The sequence below is a fragment of the Alosa alosa genome, chromosome 10 (genome assembly GCF_017589495.1).
Source record: "Alosa alosa isolate M-15738 ecotype Scorff River chromosome 10, AALO_Geno_1.1, whole genome shotgun sequence".
Taxonomy (NCBI): domain Eukaryota; kingdom Metazoa; phylum Chordata; class Actinopteri; order Clupeiformes; family Clupeidae; genus Alosa; species Alosa alosa.
This window is the reverse complement of record NC_063198.1, coordinates 18,381,362-18,407,806: the sequence shown is the minus strand read 5'-3', so window position 1 is coordinate 18,407,806 and position 26,445 is coordinate 18,381,362. Positions and strand designations below refer to the sequence as shown.

General features: G+C 40.5%; 1 protein-coding gene across 2 annotated transcripts; it reads left to right on the top strand.

Moving 5' to 3' along the window:
- On the top strand, positions 1–25,027 carry ngfb (nerve growth factor b (beta polypeptide)). 2 transcript variants are annotated; one of them, XM_048255452.1, is made up of 4 exons: positions 1–70; positions 21,324–21,436; positions 22,917–23,034; positions 24,093–25,027. In XM_048255452.1, the coding sequence occupies exon 4, from the start codon at positions 24,104–24,106 to the stop codon at positions 24,728–24,730; it is 627 nt and encodes a 208-aa protein (XP_048111409.1). In that variant the 5' UTR covers positions 1–70; positions 21,324–21,436; positions 22,917–23,034; positions 24,093–24,103; the 3' UTR covers positions 24,731–25,027. The 2 variants fall into 2 exon arrangements, with proteins under 2 accessions (XP_048111409.1, XP_048111408.1); XM_048255451.1 differs by lacking the exon at positions 1–70 and adding an exon at positions 1,577–1,721.
- The last annotated feature ends 1,418 nt before the right edge of the window (positions 25,028–26,445 follow it).

Here is a 26,445-nt window from a genome sequence, read left to right as displayed (position 1 = left end):
AACATATCCAGAACTGTACAGGGCAGTTCAGGGGAATTTAATGAAAGAGGCTGAATAACTCAAATGACAGGTTAGTTTGAATTCTAAGATTCAACTGTTAGATATGTGGTGGTCAGAGGATTATGTGGGACTGTGTTCCGTGTGGATTTAAAGGATAGCAAATGCCATCTCAAGTGTTCGTCTTGCTTTCTGTGTATATAACAGGTGTGATATATGAACTGAAAGAGCATAATCCTAAAGAGTTAGAAGGACAAGTTCATTTAGAACTTTCTGTACTGGGGTTACATTGACACACACAACGCACTTAGATATACAGTACATATCTCACAGAATCTAACCTTATGGAAAACAGACACTGAATAAACATGCACTGCATGGAAATAAGAACCAACAATCCGCTTATATACCTTCTGTAGATTTATCTTTATAGTTATTTTGTCTCTTTTTCCCCTCCCACTGGTTATCTTTTGTGTGTTACTGCACTGTTGCCAATTTAAGCACTGTCAGCCAGGCATAATCTGTCCATAGCCCTAAACTATGAATTAATGTGCTGTTGAAGAGGACACATGATCCGCAAAGAACAGATTTCAAAGACAGATTGAAATTGCAGGGTGTGATTCCACATATTTGACTGTACTTAAGGGATTTGAGCTGGATTATTTGAAGGTGGCACAACTTGCCAGATGTTTTCCCAATAGCTTCCGAGAATGAGAGGTTTTCCTGCCTCCTCAGTTTTCTGCATTATTTAAATATCAATTTGTTTTTATTTTTCTTCTAAATTGTCTGAGAATATTTGCAGTGGTATTTTCCCATCATTATTTATTTTCGTAATCAGAGAACCATCTAATAAAATAAGATAGTGGCAATTTCAGGCTAATTTACTGTACGGCCAGTACCACATTAAGGATAATATAAGGATAAGGATAACTATTTTCCTTTGTATTTGAAACTCTTTTATCATTCCTATACATACATGCTTTGCTGCAGTATTTCACAATGGGCACAAGTGGGTGGTTTACCTCATAGGGTTGGTATGGACCCTCTGCTCCAGTGCAGAGGGATTTGTGACTGCGAGAAGTCATGCGAGGAATGCCAATAATTGCTGTTGTCTCAACGTCTCTGCCATTCTGGCTCCGGACACTATTTTAAGAGGCTAACATCTGCACTCTTTATGACTCTGGCTTTGGTCGGTACACAACCACTGACCAGAGCCCCTAGCCATCCTAGGCATCCAATGGGTGATTATATGTCACATACATTTACCTACACAATATAGATGCTACCTTAACTTTATTAGTTTGTGTCAGCAATTATAATGTGAAGATGTGGTGCAAAATATTTCACATTCATTGGTTACAATGATGTGGCCTGGATTTGAACTGATTCTTTGAAGTACAAGCAAACCATTAACAGGGATGCACAGTGTGGCCTGTGCATTGCAGAGGGTTGATTTGGCAGGCACTAGGACCTGCGGCTCCTCCTGCGCTTGAGAGGTGGTGGCTCAGAGGAGGGGGACTCCTCTGCCTAAACTTTCAGAACAATCAATTTCTCAACAAGTGCAGGAGTCAGGCTGAAGTGGATGTTGGGGGGAAAACTCTGCCCACTCTCTACCTGGACTTTTTCTGGGCTTTGTTGTGTGAACCGTGAGGATTTATTTGGAGTATATTTCACTCTTGGATCCAAAGCTGATAACTAGAGGCAAAAATATAATCAGAACTGAGGTGAGAGAGTTTATTTCTTTTCACTTCAAAGTGATTGAATGTCTAGTTTTGTTAGCCTCAGGAAAGTTTTGTTACTCTTTCAAGAGGAAGCCTATTGATTCCATAAACTGTCAGCCAATCAACACAGGGGCAGCTTACATACCCCTCATTAAATGACAATAAATGACAATCATGTTCTCCCTCAAAGAAAAACATCCGTTCAGGATATTTACCTTAGGTCAGGGACTCAAGTAGGTATCTTGGGCTGTGAAAATAGATATGCGCTATGCTATCTTTCAAATGAAAACGTTAAAAAGTTAGTTCTACTATATGCACCAGTTTGAATCATGGCCTCTTAGTTCATCATTATCATTTGTTGTTCATTTACAAAGGAGGCAGAATTTCCTTTTGTTATTAGAGTAATAGAGAGGGGGTAGTGAGTGGAAGCTACAATGTTCTGGTTGATTTTCAATAAGGTCAGAGACCTAGCAGTTATAGCAGTTCTCTTTGGCTCCTTAGAGACAGTAGAGTACTGGGTAAGATGCTCCATAAAATGGTTAATGAAATCCTTACAAAGTTAGTTTTATGTACCGGTCTTGGTTACGTCTTCTTAACCCATTGATGAGACTCATCTTTTTTTTCCTAAGCAAGTGAATGGCTGAAGTAATTCTCTGCCATGGGACATAATGAGGGTCGCAAAAGAGGTCGGTGGGACCACAAACCTCTGGTGATAACCCAGGCATCTCATTTGCTCCCCAAGGAGACAGACATAACCCCCCACACACACACCCCACACACACACAACTATACTCATTCACCTATGCTCCCACCCACCCCCCTACACACACTCAATAACCCCCCAATACTGCAGCTCGGCCTCATCAGATTTCACTAGCCCTCAGTCCTAGCCCCTCATTCTAACACAGCTATATGCTCGCGCCTCATGTTGCTGGCTCTGTGTGTGTGTGTGTGTGTGTGTATGTGTATGTGTGTGTGTGTGTGTGTGTGTGTGTGTGTGTGCGTGTGCGTGCGCGTGTGTGCGTGCGTGTGTGTGTGTAACTGCGTACAAACGTACAGAGCTTATTATAGCTAAACTTCGTTGTCAGGTTGACACATTAGTGCCTTCTATCCCTAGGGAAAGCCTGATTAGAGTGGAATCAGAGAGTAAGCAAACCTGTGTCATTTTTTCAAATCATGGCATTCTTCAGAGTAGTGACTCCTCATTTAGCCAACATTTCAATCAACATTCAAAGGTGTACATATCTCTAAGATGAGATCAGTGCAAACAATTGCAGAGAACTTAATTAAAAAGAGATCAAATCTGGAAGGAATGGTACTTTTCCAACCATGTCTTACAAGGCTAGACACAGACACATCTGTGATACACAGACATCAAACAAGGAATTTTCCACATGGAAACAGTCAACATTTAAAGAAAAACATTATTATCGGGACAGTAATTAAGTACTGACGCATATCAAACAGCGTTCACCAGTCACCAGTTTACCTGCCGTTGCCATTCCACTCTGCTGTTGATTCATTTCAACCATCCAAAGGAAATGTGCACACAAGTTCACTTTGTCACTTTAAACTCTCAGTCTCCACTCTGAGGAACAGCTTAACACGCCCAAGGGAGATTCAGGAACTTGTCTCCTTGTTTCACATGCACACAACACAAACAGGGCCAACTGCAGGAGTCAATATAGCCTTGAGCTGTCAGTCATCCATTATTGCCTGAGTATTTTGGTTAGTTCACACTACCCTCTCTAGGATGTCCCCAGAGAGCGCTAATCTGGTTCCCCATGCCTGGGCCCTCTTATGGGGTGGCCAAAGCCCCCCAGGCCTTCCTCTCACTGATCCCCAGGATTATCGTCACAGAAGGAGGACCTTAGGTCCACCAAAAGAAAACTGTGGCCAGACAGCAGCCATACAAAAATAAATACCAGCCACAGAGACAGAGCAGAGTGTTTGTTGTCCCCTCATCCAGACTAAATAAAAATGAGCAGCTAAATCTGTGGTTCGCTAATGGTTTCAAGAAATACTGGAATGGGAGTTTTTGAAGATAAGGGGACAAAAAGATTTGTGGTTGTACAAATTTAGCCAAATTTGTCACATGTGTTTCTTTTGAAGATACCTGTGTCTTCCTACTCCAAACACTGTCCAGAGAAAGATTTCAAAGAGAAAAAAGGGTTGCCTCGTATTTTTCTAGTTATATCAATATATTTTCTTGATTATATCACAACATGTTGATTCAATTTCAGCCAACTAAAAATAGATTTTTTCATATTTTTACCTTATCATGCCTCAATTCTTAGCAAGACCAAAACTTGATGTATCAACATTTTTTTCTACATCAGACACATTTCATGCAATGTACATCATGTGCCATGACTAAAAAATAGCTATAAAATTGCCTAAAGAGGGCCTGTGATAACTGGAATGCAGACCAACATTCCTTACGTTCTTGTAATTCACCCTCTTATTGTATTTTAGTATTTTCAGTCAAGCGGGAAAATCTGACTTTTCTAAGACACTCTATACACCATTTGATGGTTATTATGTTGCAAGCAAAGCATACATATTTCATAAATGATCTGAAGGATGACCACAAGTGGTGGTAATTACTGAATGACATCACAGTGTTTTCTTCAGTCTTATGGATGTGGATGTTGCCTCGTCTGACAGCTTTCTAATGTCACATTTAGCCAGATGGTGGAACTTTATACAAACACAACAAAGAGTTCTTGGAGAGCGCATGCTGAATAGACAGCCAGAGGATAAAAACGAGCAACTGACAGAATTGGACTGAAACTGATTCTCAAAGTCAAGGATCCCGCCAAAGTACTGGTCCAATGTCAAGCATCCATCAAACTCTACCAAATTTGACAAGACCGAAGTCCTTCACTTTGCCGAATTATCGAGGATGCATATGTGTATCCTCAGCGTGCTCAGAACACCCACAATCCTGTGCGCACATTTATGGAGGATTTAAAATCTGTACTAAACAAGGCAGTTCACTATGTATTTAAATGTAAACATTGTCTTATTGCCACTATGCCAAAGAAGTATGGTATATATGGCATGAAGTATATGCTGCTGGTCTGAGAGTTTTCAGTTTCTGTCGTAGTGCCCCCCCCCACCTCCACAATGGCTGAATAGGATTGTTGTTCTGTGGTTTATTTTAGCAAACAAATCAAACATGTATAATTTCATTTATTGACGTGATAGAATGACAGTGGTGCATTCATTGTTTTTCAAAAAGAAGCGGGCAGGAGGCATGTTTTTCAATAACGCGCACCTGCAGCTTCCTGCACACTCAGTCTGTCCCATTGGGTGTTTTCCGAATGCTAAAAAGAAGCCTTGCCTCGTCTTCGAAGGACTTGACTCGGCAGGGCTCAATTCTACAACCCAAGAAAAAATTTGGGACGTTGTGTAAAATGCAAATAAAAACAGAATGTGATAATATACAAGTCTTGTAAACCCATATTTAGCAGCAAAAAGGACAAAGACAGCATTTATGTAAAATAAATATATGTATAATAAGTATATATATATATATATATATATATATATACGTATAAAGGCCATTTTAAAACCTGGACTCTTCCTCTATAGAGAAATACTGTTTAAATATGTACAGAATCCATCTTGGCATTGTTTTCCTGAAATATTCAAGGTTTTCCCTGGAAAATACATTGCCTGGATGACAGTATATGTTACTCAAACCCTGTTTCATTCAGAATTCCCTGTGCCTTGCCAGAAGTGCAAGATACCCATGCTGTATAAACTAATGCACCTCCACATCGTCATAGATATTGAGCACTAAAACAAGTTGGATAGGTTGGATACTTAGATAGGCCCTCTCATCTTTAGCCTAGATGAGTCCATGATTTCCAAAGCAAATTGTAAATTCTGATTGGTCTAACCACGTTACCTCAGTCCATTTTAAACAAGCTCAGGTCCATATAAGACAGTGGTATTTCTGTATCGTGTCTAAATACAATTTTTGCTGTTGCATGGTAAAGTTTACACTAGCATTTCTGAATTGAGTATCCAACCGTGCTCATACACAATGGTTATCAGAGGTTTTCCTAAGCGCATTCAATTATTCTTTACATAAACAGGTCTAGTTTTAATGCAGTGCCATCTGAGGTCCAAAAGACCATGGCCATCCAATATTGTTTTTCAGCTCTATCCCTTGTTCGCACATATTTCTCTGGATTTTAATGATATTATGTACTGTAGATGATGAACTCCCCAAATGCTTCACAATTTAATATTAAGAAGTATTAAAATTACATAATTTGTCCAGAAATGCAACTTATAGAGTGATGAATACCCCTACATCTTTACTTCAAGACACCCTGCCTTGCTGATGATGCTCTTTTTCATACCCAATCGTGTTGCCAGCTGCCCTAATTAGCTATGAAACATTCCTCCTTCTGTTTTCTTTATCATTACACAAGTTTCGCAACTAAACGAGTTTACAAGATTTGTAGATTATTACATTCTGTTTGTATTCACATTCTACACAACGTTCCAACTTTTTCTGATTTGGGGTTGTGGCAAGCAAGAATCTTCGACTTTGAGAAACAGCCACTGACTATAACCAAAGTCCTTTTAGGCAAGTCCCTCCACTCGTTGGCCTTATTGCAACGCACTTTAAGCACTTATCGGGCACCTATTTCAGGCAGAACTATGCGTGTGGAAGGCTTCATAACAGCAACCCAACTTAAAGATCAAAACATATGATTGGCACAATGTATTCACATGTCGACTAACAAACTAACCCCATGCATTTCTATGGAGTGCTGTGTCTCCTCATTAGAAAGTCTCTGCTATAACTTTAAAATCCTTTTCCTTTACCTTACCTGTTGTAATGCGAGATATAATGTTGCCTTACTGACCACTTGGAGAAGCTATTGGGGAGGAGAGCTCTGTTGCTCTCCAGAGCAACACTTTCCTTGGAACTTCACAAAACAAGTTTCTTTGATGGATGACGTGATATTCCTGGCCCGATGTGATATGTACTTGTTTCTTATTAATGACATAAATACAGTTACCCTTTCGGTATACTGTTGTTTTGCAGTCATTTCATACTAAAAGTTACCACAAAACTTTTAAACAGTGTGACATAGTAGTGAGTAAGGATTTATAACAATACTTCCACTATTATTTCCACTTGCATTTTCCAGGATTGGGTTAGAGTGCAACATGCAAGTTCCAAGTATTTATAAATGCTGTTTTCATAATCATCTGTTACACTGCACTGAATAATATAATTGATAATGCCAGGTTTAGGTTTTTGGAGAATAGTAAGGGTAGTTAGGTAAGGGTAAGGACTTGACTGAGATTCCAGATAGCTTTGAATAGTTTCATTATAGCAGTTGCCAAATTCCATCCTTGTCTTGGCCTCAGACGTGCGTTGTTCAGGTCATACTTCATGCAGAACTCATGTGTTGTTGCTTTAGGAGAGTGATTTCTGTTTTGTGTTTTTTGTCACCGATACTGGGAAATTTCATGTCCACGTTCTGTGGACAATGGTGTGTAATGATTTGTTGATATACCTCCAGCCAATAAGACAAGCCTGTTCCAGTTCAGCAACTGATGAGGATATATCAAAATAAAGAATTAATTAAGACTCTCCTGGGCAACATCTATGTAAAAGCCCCTGGGCCTGTGTGATAGTCAAGTCTGTTTTCACATTCTGTTACTGCTATACAGTATAGTGACGGACAGAGAAAGTCTCTGATATAAAACAGACTTTAATTCAGTAAACAACCTGAATTTCAATAAAGTTGGGACGCTTTGTAAAATGTGATTAGAAAAAAGAATGATTTACAAATGCTATGTAAATCATGATTATGATTTACAAATGGCAAAGGCTGTTTTCACCCCGGTACAAATATAAATGTATGCTATTTGTACCAGTGTATAATTATTAGTGCGTGCTATTCGTACCCTGGTGTATATACTGTAGCAATGTGTGCTATTTACACCCTGGTGTAAGTACTGATGGGCAAAGACTATTTTCATCCTGCTACAAATAATGTATGTTATTTGCACCTGTGTATAATTAGAAGTGGATGCTATTCGTACCATAGTGTATATGTTAATGTGTGTTATTTACATCCTGATCTGATATTTTTGCTTTCCTTCATTGTATATTTTTCAAATTGTGTGCCTTCTCTGCAGAACATTGGTACACATGCACACTTATATTTAGGGTATCTACTTTTCTCAACCACTCTAGCCAAAACAAATACATGGGTATCAAACCCCGGACTCCCGTATGCCACCATTGTGCTAAAAACATATTTATCTGCTTGCATAAGCTTCTGAGAGTTTGCAAGGAGACCTGATTTAAGATTGCTGTTATGCTGTTATGAAATTTGTATGTATTCAATAAATAAAAACATAAGAAAATTCAGAAAAGATGTTATGCTGTTCTGCTGACAAAAACAAAGTCTTTGTGCATGTATTCAATAAATAAAGCCGTGGGGTCAACTTTTCCACCAGTTGAAAATTTCATCATACAGTACATAATATCATTAAAATATTTATAATAGCATCTTTACAAGGGACAGAGCTGAAAAAAACGTGGTCTTTTGGCAGTCACTTTTCTGCTGGACAAAAACGTCTGATAAAGTCTACATGTAACGGTGCGGTTGCCCATGTTTTTACGGGTGCTAAATACAAAGAACGGACAACGTGATTTACAAACACATTTGTTTGCACACACGAACAGGTGCCATTCAGGGCATACAGGACAAATAAGCCCCAGGGTGGCCAACTGAAGGTTGGGGAACACGGACATTCAGCTTTTAATTGTGGACCAGCTTCCTGGTCTGGGGACGGAGAAAAAAACGGAAAGTTGAAAAATTGCATAAGCAGAGTCAAGTGTGCAGGGCAAAGGAGTGTTTGGGACGTTCTGGTTATGTATGCTATGTTTAATGAAGTTAGATAAAGGATTTTGTTATGAAACTGTGGGTTTTTCATCATCTACAGATATTTATATGGAGAAATAATTAATTGATTGATTGGGACTATTGGTTGAGAGCAGAAGGAGGTAGAATGGTCTGAGGTGAGCAAGTGATAGCCCCTGCTAATAGGCCTAACACTCGTTTTGTGATTTGCAGCAGTTTGCCCTATGATTGAAAAGGGTTGTCAAAGTTAATTTGATATATTTTGGAAGCTCATTGATTGATTTGAGATTATTGTTTGGAGTTTGGTTTTTCTTTTCTTTTTCCGATTTTCTCCATACTGGTTCATGCATGCAGCTGCTAAGGTGGAAATAAAAACCTGGCTACTTTTGAGAAACATCACCACTGTCTCCTGTTTCCATCACCGCAACGCCACCCAGATCACACCACATGCTAGCGTAAACTCTACCATGCAAAGAAGAAATGTTATCAAGACATGATACAGAAATGATACCATCTTATTTGAGCCTGAGCTCATTTAAAATGGACTGAGGTGAAGTGGAAAAATTGTTTCAAAATTTTAGGAAAACAGTGCCAAAATTAATTATGCCCATAATTAATCACCATAGTACTGGTTACGGGATACTAGTTAAATATGATTCTCAAAACTTTAGCAAGGGGTCTCCTCGGTTCCTAAACATTTTTAGAATGTTGTTAAATAAAGAGGTGAAGCAACTCAGCGGGTAAAAATGCCCCTGTGCCAACTTTTTTGAGACATGTTGCTAAACTCTGTGGGTAAAAAATGCCCCTGTGCCAACTTTTTTGAAACATGTTGCTAAACTCAGTGGGTAAAAATGCCTACATATTTTTTCCAAAAGACAATACAATTTCTCTTCTTCGACAGTTGATATGTTGTCTTTGAACTATTCTCAATTAAATATAGGTTTGACATGATTTGTTCACATTTTTTTAAAGCGTCCCAACTTTTCTGGAATTCAGGTTGTACACAATCATAGCAACATTCATTAAAGACACACCACTAGATGCAAAAGAAGTACAGTATAAAGTATAAAGAATAAATAATAATTTGTGTCTTAATACATAAATCCTGATTGTTTAATTATTTTAAGTTTCATTATAATGCTTTATTATTCACTGAACATTAACAGCTTGATTGTTCAATATTAGGACACAGATCAAGTTGCAACCCACACAGTTGTAGAAGGGTTTCGTAGCATACTTCTGTTTGTAATCATTAATCATACTCTTATAGTGTAATGACATCACTGCATTCAAGGAAGTTGAGTGAAAACATTTAGGCCTACCAACTGCTGTGAACAGTGTTTATGGTTGTACCTTCATGCTTACCAATGCAACTTATAAACATTTGGAGTTTACACTGCTGTCTAACACATCTAACATTATTAAACAGTGATAAAACTGTAAACCAATGTGATTATCCGACACAAAACAGGCTAAGTTGGTTTCACTACACTGAGGTCTATGAATGGGCAGTCCACTGAGCTCCACTTGTGCTGTGACCCCTCTGCCTTGTAAACAAGAGCTAAAGTAAACATCACACTTCACCCTAGTCGAAACTAAAAAAGAAATTGATGAGTGTAATAGACTTAGCAGGTTCTATTTGAGTGCCGGGCAGTCTTGATGGATGGAACAGATGTTGCATCAAGGCAGGGTGCAGTTTGTGTTTCTTGTTAAAGTGTTGTCTTTTACTGGTCTTGGGAAGCGCCAAGCCTTAGATATTCACAGGCATTTAAGTGCTCTGTGTTTTTATTGTGTAAACACATCTCCCCAGCAAAAGAAGGGGCCTTTCTCAGTGTGTGTGTGAGAACATGTAGCACAAGAAAGACATTAGCACCATTGAATTAGCGCAACACATAGAACACACACTCACAATATATCTCCTCCCTCTAAAGAACCCGTTTATTTTACTTGCGGAAGAGCAATCATCTCAGATGTTCCACATGAACAGATTTATGCAAGCCATCTAAACTTTGGCTCTAATTTCAATATTTAGAGGAACCGAAGACAGTTGTATACAGTGCCGCAAGACATAATGTAAATCTGGACATCTGCTTAGGACGATGTGGTGAAAAAGACACACGACCGACTCCGACTCTCACTTTCACAGGGCCTATGAGACCAACCCTTTTGCCTTAATTGTTTGCTAGTAGCAGCAGGAGGAAGTTTGTTGATTGCACCTAAGCTATGTATATTTGTCCTTACCTACCTCTGTAACTCGAGTAGGGGACATTAGCACACACATTTTCATAAAGAAATCAGAAATCAGGCCACTGCTAGTGTTCAGTGCCAAATGAGAAAGGCCCTTAACTATATAATTTGGTCATTTGCTGTCCAGGCTCACTTTCATATGATCCATCATCTCTGTATGGTAACACCAAAGTGCAGGCTCTGAGTCAACCAAAGAGTTATGGGAGCCTTTTTGTGGATGCACTGATTGTTCCTTATTATGGTTGTCGTCCATGCTGCATGGAATACCTGAATGGAACCATTAAATGAAATATACAGGAGTATTGTATTATAAATAGCACCTAGTTTGGTGTTCTAGGTGTCACATCAAGGTAGCTATGCTTGTGTGTTTGAAGTGAAGCCATGTGTAGATGTTGCTCCTTTGAACTTCCACAATAGCCTGTTAGCACACAGACCTTCTCAATTGTAATTGAGAGCAGGGTTGCCAACTTTGGGTGTTTGGCTGGAGTAAGATTTATCTTAGTGCGTGTGCGTTAAATTTTTCCCTAAACCTAATTTTAAAAATGTCTGTCCCCAGACTTTTTTGCTATGTACAGTATAATCCAGGATTTAAGTTTCTTCAAAATGTACAATTATTGATTGCACTTGAAAACAAGACCAGTGTTTTAACCCTGAGGCATGGAAGGATTATGAGCCACTGGGCCACTGGGACCCTGGGCCACAGACATGAAAAGGGCCCCCCTGCCCACCTGAAAAAGGTAGTAGCTCAGTAGAAAAAATTGAAAAATAACCCCGTAAATGATGACTTCTGCCGAGTTTTGTGGAAAGAAATGGACAGATTGAGACTTATGAATGTGTGTATGAGTGTACGTACAGTATGTATCAGGGATGGAAATAGCCCAAAATATTTTTTTCCACCTACCATTGTGGCTGGTGGATTCCAAAGTCTACCAGCTACTAGAGATACAGTATGAACATTTGATGAAAAATCATGACCAAAATGATCACGGTTATTGGTATTGCAATATGATTAAAATGTGGTGACTTTTCTTCTAAACCTACCATCAATGTTGGACAGAACTCATAATTGGCCTGCCCTTCATGCCCAGTAGCAACAAATCTAAAGGTCAACAGAACAGCTATAGTGTCATAAAAGTGGTGTGGCTCCTTTAAGACCCAATCCACTGGTGTGAGTTCTGGAGCCATCCAACTTTATCTAACTCTATCCTACATCATCTGATTTTAATATTATGTCTAGGCTACAGTATATTTAACATTTAACATTTATTTTCTATTTGGCCTGTTATGAAATATAAGCACACTTTTTAAGACACTTAAATACATGCATGCTTAGCATTTTGTGAAAACAAATCATTATGGCTACATCGACAAACTCTTAGCCATGAGCTATATATCCTCTGATTTTAATATTTACACTTATGTAGGTATTTAAGCACAGCTCAGTTTTAAGACACTTAAAGCCCAAAATGGGAGACCATATAGAAATTTGCTACCATTTCAAAACCGGATTACTCTGCAACGGCTTATTGTACAGGGGATTGCGTTACACCTTTGTGTTCGGTAAGGTATGCTGTTTATTCTGGTTTACAGTTTGTCATGTGTGTAACAAAAAGTTTGTGAGATATTCCTCCTATAGGAATTGAAATGAGCGCAGAGCTATAGTAGCCTAATATGATTATTTCTTTAAAGTTAATTTATTTTTCTCGCGAACCGTTTATTATAGCACCTTATAAAAGATGAGAAAAAGTTATTTCATGTGATGTCTGTGAAGCTACTTCGCGAGTAGTTCCTAGAGAAGAATGGGCGGCCACACTTTATGTCGGTCTGCCTCATGTCTAAAGCAGAGTGTTCCGTGAAGGTGCCGCGGACCGGATTTAAATAGCCTAGTCAGAGAACAATCAGAGAAAACTGCGCTGAGAACGTTGTAGGCGGATATTAGACCTACTTGCTGTTGGTCTAGACATATGTATGCCTTAAACTCGTATCCTGTCATTTAGAAACAATGCTGTGGTCTAGTCTAGTCATCAACAAAAAATGAACGGATTGCAAAAAAAAAAGAATGGATTTGGCGTGACATTTCTTGAGTGTGCGTGAGAGCGTGAGATTGGTGCTGAAAGCGTGAGTGTCACGCCAGATGCGTGAGAGTTGGCAACCCTGTGAGAGTGGGTCTGGAAAAGGTTCATTGACTTACAACTTCCGGCAGGGGTAACTAGCACTGAAATTAAACTTAAATCGGTGCATTAAACTCTTACCAAATCGTTTCAGAAGTGCAGAAATCTCGTAAATGAAGGTTTTCAATGCAGTTGTTTACTCAATTCCAACGAAATACACGTCCATGCTGCCTTAGCTAGTGTATTTGCTGTTCTTCCAGCAGTGGCATCCAGCAGTGAATACTGAAACTATTTAGCTCTAGTTTAAAAGCAGTTTACACTACTGTCCTCTGTTGAACTTGAGCTCGTTGACCTCTTGTCATCGTAAAATAATGATTTGGGGCTAATAGCTGGAGTGTTTATTCCAATGAAACAAGGCATTCAGTCTAGCTAGTTTTGCAGAACATTCCCTTCATTTTATAGATCTCCTAAGCTTCTCAATTGGCCTTGTAAAAAAGCAGCCACACCTGCCAGAAATGGCAGCATGTGGTATAAATACATGTTTATGTTTGAGAGTTGTATATTAAACACTTGTAGGAAAAAATGTAGAATATTTTCAGTGCTTTTAAACCTGGTGTGGCCTTAGAGTCACGCGGCGCCTCAGCAATTTTAGCCGCTTGCCTCATTGCATTTTGCTAAGGCGTCAACCCTGTTAAGGAGAGTGACTCCCAATCTCTGGAATCAGCAGATGCTCTGGAATTGTTCCCACTTCCACAACACAGTCACAGGGTCCTGGAACATATATGGGTGTGAGACTGTGTTTGATTTACCTCTCGACGCTAATGGGCAGGATTTGGCCAAGAACTCTACAATGCCTGCACAGACACAGGACAGGAAGCAATCAAGCAATTGGCCTATCATGTCATTTTACAAGAGAACAAAAACACACATCGGAAAGGAAATCCTAGATAATTATCAGCTATTGACCTCTACATGAGAAGAAACAGGCATACTGCTGGATGCAGCGATGAGCTCAAACAGCATTGCAGTAAGATGTATATTGTGAGCTCTTGCAAGTTTGGGCAGGAACATGGGCAGACTTTACGAAGGAAGAATGTCACTGTATAAAATGCAAATCATGTCATGTCCAACTGGTTTCATGGTGTCTTCCAGGCAGCACTGCATCGAAGGCAGTCGGGTTAGGCATGGGTTAGGGTTAGGGTAAAGGTTAGGGTTAGGTGCCTTAAAGTCGACAGTCACAGCGCTACCTTGAAGTCGACAGTGGGGGCTTAAAACACCATCAAGCATCCAACTGTGAACATGGAAATCAAGATTCAAGATTGATTCCTTAGTGAGAGTTAGGAATTTAATTTCCAACTCCCACTGAAAGATAATCGATTTGAAATGAAGTATATAGACCTTAAACCCTGTGTGAGAATCAAATAGGTGTCCGTATGTAAAGTGACAGAGTTGCTTTAGTGGCTAACAGATTTACATGGATAAAAGAAGGGAATAAATATTTCATTCTGTAAGTCTTTTATGCTCTTTAACTTTAATGTCTTTGTTTTTTGGCTGTCAGTATACCTACTCGGTATGAATTCTAATGTGTTCTGTTTCCAAATGCCACTGAGGATCATTCCAGACCAACTTGTCTTGAAGTGTTGAAAAGATCATTTGTTCCCATGTGGACCATATAACCAGGACATCTGCTTATTAGTGTGGAGTATTTTTCCTCAAGCTTGCTGTCGTCCTTGTCCATTCATTTTTATCAGCCATCAGAGACGGAACTGTGCTTTGAGCCATTGTGTTATAGCATTTAATGTTTTATGGTCTGATGTCAAACCATGAACTCTACAGCCTTGTAAGAAAGACACATCCATTGACACACCAAATTGTATGTCAATTCTACACATCTTATAACACTGTACCAACCCCCATGCTTGACAAAATGACAGGAACGTCCATGCTGCATGCTTATATCTGTCTACACTACAGGTGGTAGTGAGAACACTCATGTTGATAGATCCTAACGTTACCATCAGTTTTAAAAAAATCCTGTTTATACATATGGTCTATTTCCCAATAGATGGACTATGACAATAATTCAGATCCTTAAAATATGTGTGACAGTTGCTGATAAGACAAACATGATCAATCATTCACACACCCTCATTATGTCTCTACTCTTGCTGAGGTCTCCCCAGTGTGTGTGTGTGTGTGCTTTATCACATAGGCTGTGTTTACCTGTAGATATCCATCTGTCAAACATGGTTTAACAGGCATGCCTGGGGCATGGCAAGCCCAAGACATCTCTTATCATTTTAACAAAAGGTGATGATGAAAAGTAACTCCTTGCATCATGCTTATTTTGTTATGGAGCGTGTGTTTTAATTTCACATGTGTTTTCAGTTGTAGTTTCATTGCCTCTGAAATGGAATTCTGATATAATTTACTTTAATTGAATCCATAAAATGATTTGATATGGCAGATCAGGCTTATTGGGGAGGTGTTATTGTCAAAACACTTATCAGGTTAAATTATCCAGTGAAGCGAGAGTCCGGTGACAAATCTTATAACAATAACACTCATTGTTATCATACGAGATACCAAAATGGTCTGTTAAACTTTTCTTGATCCAGTCACACAACTGATGAGAATCACAAGTGCTGGGATTTCTCTATGTACATAGAGGAGGACATAGATCTATTATTTGTAATTCAGCATACAACATGGGTGTGCAACACTGTTAGCTTAAGTACTATTTACAACCAGTTGCTGGAGTTTTGAGAATTAAATGTTTCAATCCCATTCTTGGGATTTTCAGCTGCGCAACAGTCTGGGACTGGGATCTTCTTAATCATGTTTTTCGTTCCATGGCGTACCCAATGTGACAGGTCTGACAGTTCCCCCCTAATTGTCTGATTGGCATTGATAATTGAGTGTCTGAATGAGAGCATATATTGCTCATACCTGTTTTTATATCATTTGGCATGGGCCAGTAGCCCTACATGAGAGTTGTGCTGGCCCCATATTTACTGGCCCAGATAAGTGAGTGTCAGAGACAAGCTGACCTGACACTGGACAACCTTCTTGCCTGGCATGCTCTTTCACTTCCCCCAGGCCAGTGAGCCATTGCTTATGTTAAATACGTTTTGAAATTATATTCTCAGTCATGTCAGTGCTTTCTTTGGTTAATATCCATGAAATGAGTGGAGGACACTTAAACACACATTTAAAAAGGAAAACTTTCCAGTATACTGTAAAGGTGTCTAATAGGGCAGCCATGGCCCACTGGTTAGCACTCTGGACTTATAACCGGAGGGTTGCCGGTTCAAGCCCCTACCAGTGGGCCATGGCTGAAGTGCCCTTGAGCCAGGCACCTAACCCCTCACTGCTCCCCGAGCGCCGCCGTTGAAGTAGGCAGCTCACTGCGCCTGGATTAATGTGTGCTTCACCTCACTGTGTGCTCACTGTGTGTTCACTGTGTGCTGTTTGTGTTTCACTGATTCACCGATTGGGTTAAATGCAGAGACCAAATTTCCCTCACGGGATCAAAAAAGTATACTTATATATATAATATTAATATCCCTCCACTGTAGGCCCATGATCCCTCTGTTAGGGTATATTTCACAATGATAACCAGCTGGCTGTAGGCCTACATCATCCTTTACTTACAACTCTTCTAATCTGACCAAGAGGCATGTAGCCATGGTGTTATGGGTTTACCATAATAAAATAATCTAATGCTGTTGTTTGTTATGAGGTTCGAATATGATTTAGTGAAAGTCTTGTCAATTCTACTAGCAAAAGTTTGTAAATCAGCAGAACAATCCCTCCATGCATTGGGATTTACTGTGTACTTGTGTAATAAAACGCATAACATTTGTAATATGAAAATTATTTACGTTCCTGGATATGTTTGTGTTATTTTTTGGTACTATTTTCTCAATCATCCGCACAGAATGAATGTTTTTCTTCAAAATTAATTTATTATGCATTTGTTCTCGTCAGAGGCAACAGTAAGTATATCCCCACAGTATTATTGCGTAAGTTAAATAGCAAGCATTTTATGTATGTGTTTTTGAACACAGGCTATCAGGATAGACAGGATCTGAACCCACAACATGAGGGCCTTGTCATCCCTCTCCAGCTGTTTCTAAATAAATAAATCTTGTGTTCTGCTAGTGTCTTTTTAAATGACCACATACCATGATGTGGAACTTGTATATGCCCTTGTGAATACTCTGAAGGGAAAACACTGTTATTCACTTGTCAGATTTCCTCAGATATTTTTTTTTTCTCATAATGTAGCCATGTCTCTATTAGTAATGAAGATATTCTTCCTTCAGCATGCTCTCTTATCACTCCTCCTTTAAGAAAAAGCGGATGAGATTAACACCAACTAGAGTCTGGCGTGCGTGACTATATTTCATGTAACTTCTGACTGCTTCTCATGCTGCGCCATATAAAATGAACATGTCAAACAAATAGTTAAATTAGTATCAGCAATCACTATCTGTACATATAGTCTCTGTGTCTGTGTGTGTGTATGTGTGTGTGTGCATGTGTGTTTGTGTGTGTGTGTGAGTGAGTGAGTGTGTGTGTGTGTGTGTGTGTGTGTGTGTGTGTGTGTGTGTGTGTGTGTGTGTGTGTGTGTGTGTTACATCTCCTTATCAAAATAGCTTGAGGTCAAGATGTACAGTAAAGGCTGTAAATGTAATATTATTATGCCCGTGGCACCCATAATATATTATGTAAATGTTTGGCTCCAAAAGCATGTCCTTGAAAATGTCTTATTAGAGTAGATTATTTCCCGAGTCAAATGTCATCGATCAAAAAGGAGATATGCTGAAGCAAATCACGTATCCACCAAATTTGTGTACAAGGCAGAGGTGGTTTATCTAATGTTCATGACTCACACAGAAACTTCTGGAAATCGACCTTATGGGTGTACACAAATATGTTTTGCAAGTTAGTTAGTTAGCAACCCCACATACAGTAAATTGCATGCATTGCAGACTTGATTGCCGTTTACTCAGTGGTAAACAGCAGTCACACTACGTGAGAACTCTGAATTAATTCGATCAGCCGGATATCCTGTGGCTTTTTGTGGCAGCAGCCGTGCTAATGATGTGTTTTTCTAGGCGCACATGCTCGTCTTGCCACTAAGTACACTAGCCTTTTCTGGAATGCTGTCAGGTAATGCTAACTCTGTAGTGGGAAAGGACAGACTGCCAGTCTCAGAGTACTAATGCCATGTCTAAATCGGTGAGCGGTAGGCATCATAAACACTCACAGCTATTTCCTCTGGGAAAAAAAATACAGTATATAGGCCTATGCATTACCACAGGCATGCTTAAACTCAAAACACTTTATTGTGTGCTGTTTTGACATTACACATGTGTAACTACTTTAAATCATTATACCCCATCAAACACACACACACACACACACACACACACAGTTACTTCTTATGCATAGGCTACCCAATAATTAAAAAACTTAAAAAAAGGTATAACAACAGCTAGACCTACAATTCAGCTGTAAATGAGGTTCCAAATGTTGCCCCCTCCTCTTACTTTCTCACTGTTCTCTTGCTGAAAAGCTTCCAGTCTGCGGCCAACACAAAGCCACGCTTCATGTGTGCAGCAGGCGGCCTCGCCTGACTGGCCTGAGACCTCCGCCAGGCTCTGTCCCCATTCAAAAGGCCCGCACTGGCCCCTGACAGAAGGCCACTGTTGGCCATGGCCACTGTCTAAATGAGCATATCCTATTACCCAGAGAGTCCTGAACCATTGTGCATGCACTGTCATATGAAAGACAACAGCAAGAGAGTACCCCCTTACACACACACACACACACACACACACACACACTGTAGATCCCAGCTAGGTTCATCCGGCAACCGGATTTGTTAAATTGTTTCAATTAGGCGTAATGACTTGCTATTTGATTCATGGCTGACAAGTCGTGTTTCCTTGATGCTCAAAACACGTTCTTTGATCATTTGACGCACAACATGGTTACTGCACCCTGACACAAATATGTTTTTTATAGGACATCTGTGTTATTTGCTTGACTATTCTGGAACAAGAGAATGGGAATTAGGGCTCTATCTTGCACTTTAGCGCAAATCGCTTTGTGGGCGGATCTTGGGCACTGTTTCTATTTTAGGACTCTATTTTATTTAAGGACTGTTGCGCCCCACACAAATCTAAAATGGGGTGGTCTGTAGTAGCTACATTACTCATGGGTGTGGTTTGGGCGTAACATGCAATAAACCAATCAGAGCGTCATCTCACATTTCCTTTTACAACAGACACGCTTGTTCCATAGGATTGCTATTATGATGGCGGATTTGCCAGGCGCAGCCAGGAATGGTTCACAGCGCTATAGTCGGTTAGGAACAGTTTGCTATTGATTTTTCCTCTTGACAAAATGTAATACTGTCACTTTCCGATGTTTTGGGATCACTCTCACTGAGTCACGAGGTTATGAATGCATGGTGATATTTTTGCAATGTAATCTAACATTACCTCACTATAGACAATGCAGATCTGTCAGATAAGCTCTCCTCTCCCATGCTGCTGCTGCTGGGGCATTTGGGTTAAATGGCATCGGCATGCAGTTCAACATCACATCTCATTAAGTCCTCTAATATTTCCTAATTTATGTCAACACATCCGTGATTCGTGGAAATGTGTTCGCTAGATTTATACCTGTTTTTTCACATCGGACACCACACTGATTTCCCTCGTGTAGCAATATTTGTCCTTGTAATTTTGTATGGTTTGGAGAAATGGGAACTGCGTCGTATAGATGAGAGGAGCAAAGTGCATTGCGCAACACAGGTGCCCAAGCAAACGCTCCTGCAGGTGTAAGCTACGGCTGTACCTTACCAACAGGCAACTCAACAACAAGAAACAGTTTCCAAGTTGACCTAACTTTCCAACTCTGCACAGTATCCCATTAACTGCATGACAGTAGGCTATTTACAATATTTATTTTATGTAAAGTAGAGTTTGTAAACACGTTATCATCAACTTAATGCACGCACAACTTTTGTTTGAGCAGGAGAGAGAATAACAATGAATGGACGGAGCAACTACAGAAATTGTAGCCAAGGCTACTTGCTGCTTTCTTTTACTGTCTATGATTGCTGGTTAACAGCACATAATAAGCTTATTTAAGCGAATTCACAAACTCAAGACTTCAAGGCCATCATGGAAATAAAACGTTTTTTGAAAACAACGAAAGGATGGAGGGAACATAGCAAAGTTTGGAGTTATTTCAGATGGACTACAACAAGGTAGGCAAAATTGTGGTGCTTGTCAAAACCTTAGCGCAACTGGAATAATGCTTATAGACTGATGTTAAACGCACACAATGTTTAAAGCCATACACGACGGTAAATTGGAACAAAACTGGTTACAAAAGGTAACTTTAGCCTTTATAGGGCTGTATAGTTCAAAATAGTCCAAATTATAGTAGTCCAAATTAATAGGTCGTAATTAGGCGTTGTTATTGTAAAGATATTGCATGTAGATGTAGGCTAAATTTTACTAAATTACTAAATATTACTACATTTTTAGTTGACCAATGCACAAACAAAACAGGGAAACGGACAAATATTATTAAGGCTTTGAATGTTTCCATCTGTGCACAGGGTGTCTAGATCGGTGTGCATAGCATTAATTTCTGCAGGCCTGTGGCCATGCATGCGCCCTTAAAATAGCATCAGAATTTGCGCCACTGACTTTAGACCAGGAGGTTCCTGGTCTGTGGCGGAATTGTTTTCTAAAACTGCAAAATATCAACAGGGACCGTTTAGCGGATCATGCCCCTCTTTTAAGCTGAAAGCGTCCCGTGGGCATACATGTACCTGTGGAGGGAAAATTCCAATATGCGCTGACTGCAAAATAGGAAAGACAAAAGCGCGAGTATACAAAGTCAGTTGCGCTGGTGTGCAAGATAGAGCCCATAATGTCAAATAGCCTCAGGCTTCAAAACAAGGGTTATTTAATGTGTTAACATAGCATATCTATTGATGTTGCTTCCTAGAAATTGTGTAGCTCTGGAAAAAAAAATACTTTTTCTCATAAAACTTTCATGTTATGGAAATGGTTTTAGCCCTGTATGGTGACTTTTTAAAATAGGGAGATGTCTGTTGCTTAAAGAGAGTACTGAAGAGCCAAGAGTACTGTTATAGTTACCACTTATTGTGATAAGTGACACTAGGAAAAGTATCTACCAGCTAATTGAGTGTCACAATAGAAAAACATTCTACAGGCACAGCTCGGATCCACAAACCTTTTTACAAGCATTGTTATATTGTTTCTTTGTGTTGTTTTCTTTGACAGGGTTGGCACTCAAAGAAAGGCAGTGCTCATGACCTGAAAGACCTGGAGCTTTGGCAGCCCATCAGAGGAAGGCAGAGCCACATCTTCAGATCCTCATTGGCTCCTCTGCTTTGGTAAGGTTTGGGACAGAGAAACCATTCATGCGAAACGTGCGCCAAGTGCTGCAAACAAGAATCTCTCATGTATAGACCAATCCAGATGAATGTTCAGACCTGCTGAAGACGTAATTATGAGGTATTCTCCTCGGTGAGTCCTGCCTCGGGTCAAGTTTGTCAGTCAAACTTAAGAAAGGTATTTAGTGAAACTCATACTTTGATGAGGAAAAACATTACCAAAACTCTGTCTGGGCAGGTGACTGAGTAAGTTGTGGTGTGATGTTTGAGACAAGTGGAAGCCCAAAATCCATAATACCTAGAGGTGCATTGCTTTTAAGCCAAAACAGAGTCAAAACACAGACATTATGTTTTTAACTGATTTCAAATAAATAATGAATATCAATATGAAACACATTTTTGGACATTAACTCACATTAATCAATTAATTATGAAACGCAAAGTAATTCAGACATGAGTCATGCAACATTTCCCTGAATCAGTGGTTCAGTACATCAGCATGAACTGACTCCAGTCACCTGTTTCCCTTAGGGAACATCTGTCAGAAGGTGACAACACTGTAATGAAAGTTCGTTTGCCTGAAGCTGCAGACAGTGCCTTGCTACTGCTGCAGACTCCTGGTGTGCTAGTAAAACGGAGATTGCTAACACAAGGCATAAACAACTTCCACGGAAAGTATTTCTCCAAGGCATTCCGAGACAATCAGACGGTCATACAGACGGAGGTCTTGAGAGCCGTTGTGGTCAGACAGCATATGGGGTTAGTTATTTGCGGTTAGAGGGCAGTTACATTTTTCAAGGGTTAAGTGTCATTTGGGCACAGGCGCCAGCATGAATGCATATTATGCCCATGTCGTAACAACCATCCGGGTTCCTTTGTAACCATTGACCCAGCATCATCAAATGCGAAAGGACATTTTTTTGTCCACGCAACATTCAAAGAAGCCATATACATAAATGTTGCATGCTGTGCTGATGTCTCTCATGTCTTTCAGAGGGTAGTTGTTGTAATTGCACTCCACACTGTTGTCGGTTAGATGATTTTATAGCTGTGTGAATGACTTTATAGACCATTCTGTCTGAGTATCTGCCATTTTTTTTCAGTTCATGTCTGTGTCTTTCTGTGTGCGTGCGTGTGTGTGCGTGTGTGTGTGTGTGTGTGTGTGTGTGTGAGAGAGAGAGAGAGAGAGAAAGAGAGAGTATGTGCATATATGTGTGTGTGTGTGTGTGCGTCTGTGTGAGTATGCATGCACTTGCACATGCCTATGTGTGTCTGTGTGCAGAATAATACTCTGGCCACATTCAGTGACAAAACAATTCCCAAGAAGAGAAATGGACAACGTTATTTTCATATCTGTCTTTCTCTGTCTCTTTTCTGTCTTTCTCTGAACTCTCTCTCTCTCTCTGTCTCTCTGTGTTTACAGCTCAGTGAAGGCTGTTTTACAGACTGGTTAACAGACTCTTTGTCTGTCGTTTCACAGGGGTGAGCAGGGGGCCAAAGACGGGCCTCATGGCAGGTGTCTGGACTCGAGCGTTCTCGCAACACTCACTTTAGACGCCCCAGACGAGGCCCACTCTTCACAAGGAGACATTCAACAGGTAGCCGCCTGGACACCACCTGGCACGGATTTATAACATGTGTTTATTACGAGTCAATTAGCGGGCGCTATTTAGTTCATAAACAAACCTTTGGCTAACGAACAAAGAAAGTAGTGTCAGTCAGCACAAGTGTATTGTAAGGCATGTCTTAGGCTTTTCATCCTCTCAATACTTTGGCATGGTGCTCCTGAATTACTATGTGCCTGCAATTACAGGGTAGTAATCTATCTGTAGAGATAGCTTGTGTCTGAGTCTGTAACTGATAAGTGGCTGTCTTAATAATGATACCAGTTGGCATTGGAATAAATGTTACTTTTATTCAAACTGTATTGCACGTGATTTTGATCACATTAAGGGAAATATTTTTCCTTTTAGACACTGCTTTCAAGTCTACAGCATTACATATATGACATAAGATTATAAGCAATGTTTCCTGCCTTATGCCAGTCAAAATATTAAATTACTATGAGCTATATAAATGATATACAATGACAAAGACATCAAAACAGGATGAAGTGAGTGACAGTTTATAGCAAGCGTTTGCTTAGATTGCTAATGATTTCTGTGGTAAAGATGGCTGAGATATTCTTTAAAAAAATGTGGACCAGTTGTACTAGTTCTTGACCATATTCTTCCTCACACTAATGAACATTGATATGTGGGATTCTTGACTTATACTTGACTTAAAGTTTGAAGCATTGAATACTGTTAAGTATTGGTTACATGAGAGATGTAATCAGATTGAAATTGAATACAATTTGATTTCATAAAATTGGATTTCAACGGTTTACAAATTACAATTTAATCAGAGTAAAGAGAGTAATTAGACTGAAATCAGATTGTTTGTTTGGTGATGACCATACTGAGTGTGGCATTTATTCAAATATCAAGTTAGTATTGAGACGGTTCATCTGTTTTTAGAGTAAAACTCATGACCTCTGTTTCTTTGGATTGGATTCAGGCTTCAGTATCCCAGCTTTATCCAGATGTCTCAGTATTCTGGTCCTGTTAGTTTGCACCAACCCTACTCTGGTGACATTATTGTTTGTCTTCATCAGGACGAGAGTCCATGAGGTCGTCCATGCTGGTCCTCCTCCTCCTCCTCCTCCTTGTCAGTGTCCAGGCTGTGTTGACGACAGGGGTCCATCCAATCCCTCAGAGCCCCCTCCAGCACCCGGCCCCTGGCAGCACCCCTGCCGCCACCGTCCCCACGGTGGACCCCAAGCTCTTCAGCAAGCACCGCCACCGCTCGCCTCGTGTGCTCTTCAGTGACCAGCCGCCCGACGCCGAGCCCCCCGCGCTCCGAGGCGGGGGCCAAGGGGGGAGGACAAGGCGCCGCGCGGCAGAAGTCCCCCAGCACCGCGGCGTCTACTCGGTCTGCGACAGCGTCAGCGTGTGGGTGGGCGACAAGACCAAGGCCACAGACATTAAGGGCAACGAGGTGACCGTGCTGCCCAACGTCAAGATCAACAATGCCAACAAGAAGCAGTACTTCTTTGAGACCACCTGCAGCAGTGGCCGCGCTACCGGGTCGGGCTGCCTGGGCATCGACGGACGCCACTGGAACTCCTACTGCACCAACTCACACACGTTTGTGCGGGCACTGACTTCTTTCGAAAACCTGGTAGCCTGGCGGCACATCCGCATTAATGTGGCGTGCGTGTGTGTGCTCAGTCGCAAGTCGTGGCGACAATAACACACACACACACACATACACACACACACACACACACACACACACACACACACACACATACACACACACACACACACACACACACACACACACACACACACACATACACACATACATAGAGAGAGAACTGGTCACACACCCCTCACTCTGAAACTGTGGACTCCTCACAGCGAACTGCGTTTGTGTTGAAATCCCACATCTCACTCCAGCTACAGTGAATCCTACATGATTGGACACTGTTAAATTATGTCAATGATAGGTCTATATACTGTTGTATTTTGTATTGTTGTTGTTTGATTGTTGAATGATTATTTGTGTTGTTATTTATTAAACACTGAACTGTATGGTAATCTGGCATAGTATCACACCATCTCTTCCTTTCCGCATCACTGTGTTCTATGCTCATAACGGTAACAACAGTATAGCAACTTTAATGTATGGATCTAGCATAGACTGCAAACACCAAGCTAACAAGCTCAGACAACAAACTCATCACACTGATGTTTTAAAGGAAATCAATGTCTGCAGTACAGCTACAAAACAAGATGTTTTCCATCTGATAGCCTTTATCATATCAGTGTGGGGCCCAGTGTTTTAGCAATAAGGATTTAGTTACCAGAGGAAGCTTTAAATTAACTTCTGCTGTAGAGTGAAAGATTTTCCCACAATCACTTTGTAACACATGGCAGTACTTGTGGTTCGACGTTGGCCAAATGTCTAACCCTAGATTGCTCTTCAATGATGTCCTTTCTGCTTAGGAAAATGCTAATGGTTTCCACTAAACTATAATGGGGAACATACTCTATTCACAGTAAGGAAAAATACAAGTGTGCGCTGTCAGTAAATGCACAATTTGATACGTACAATCAACCTTTCTTAAACCCCTGCATTTGTCTATCTCAGTGGAGGTCCACACACAGTTGTGCGCACACACGCATATACACACATTCCCAACCTGACTGAAACACTCAGGACCACACCGAAGAATCTCAAGCATTCTTGATAAGCCAACAGAACTCCTTAAGACAACCGACAAATCAGCTAATAAACAAACAACACACCCCTGAAGGGACCTGACTCATTACTCAATAAGCTAACAGGAGTCCTTCATAGGGCAGATGGATGGCTCTTGACCCCCTGTGAGTTCTCAGCAGATGCCTGGGCACAGGTAAACAAGCTCAAAAAGGGCAGGGTTGAGGGTCAGAGGTGAGCCACATTACACGCCACTGGGTTCACATCTGAGGAGCTGGAATTCTCAGGTCTGATTTGGCTGGGTCAAAGGTCAAGATGTGTCCTTTATTGGGGGGGTGCAGTGTTAAATACACATTAATCACTGCGCACCTCATCAGCCGATGTTTGCTTTTGGTGATTGGAGGGCTTTGAGGAGGGAGAGCCTGGCCTAGCCTGGCCAGCATGGTAGATAAATACACACTTGCACAGGCTCTCACTCTTGCAGACATACACTCACACACGACACATATGCACACATACACACACACACACACACACACACACACACACACACACATGCTCACTCACTCAATAATTCATTCACATGACACTGACATACACAAGTCACAAGTCAAGCCAAAGCACTTCCATCTACTTCAACCCTCTCTCTCGACATCAAATTGCCTGAGACCCCTCTGGGATTAGTCGATGCAGTCATGAGGAGGTGGCTATCGCAGTTTAAATGCCACTGACCCACCAACTTG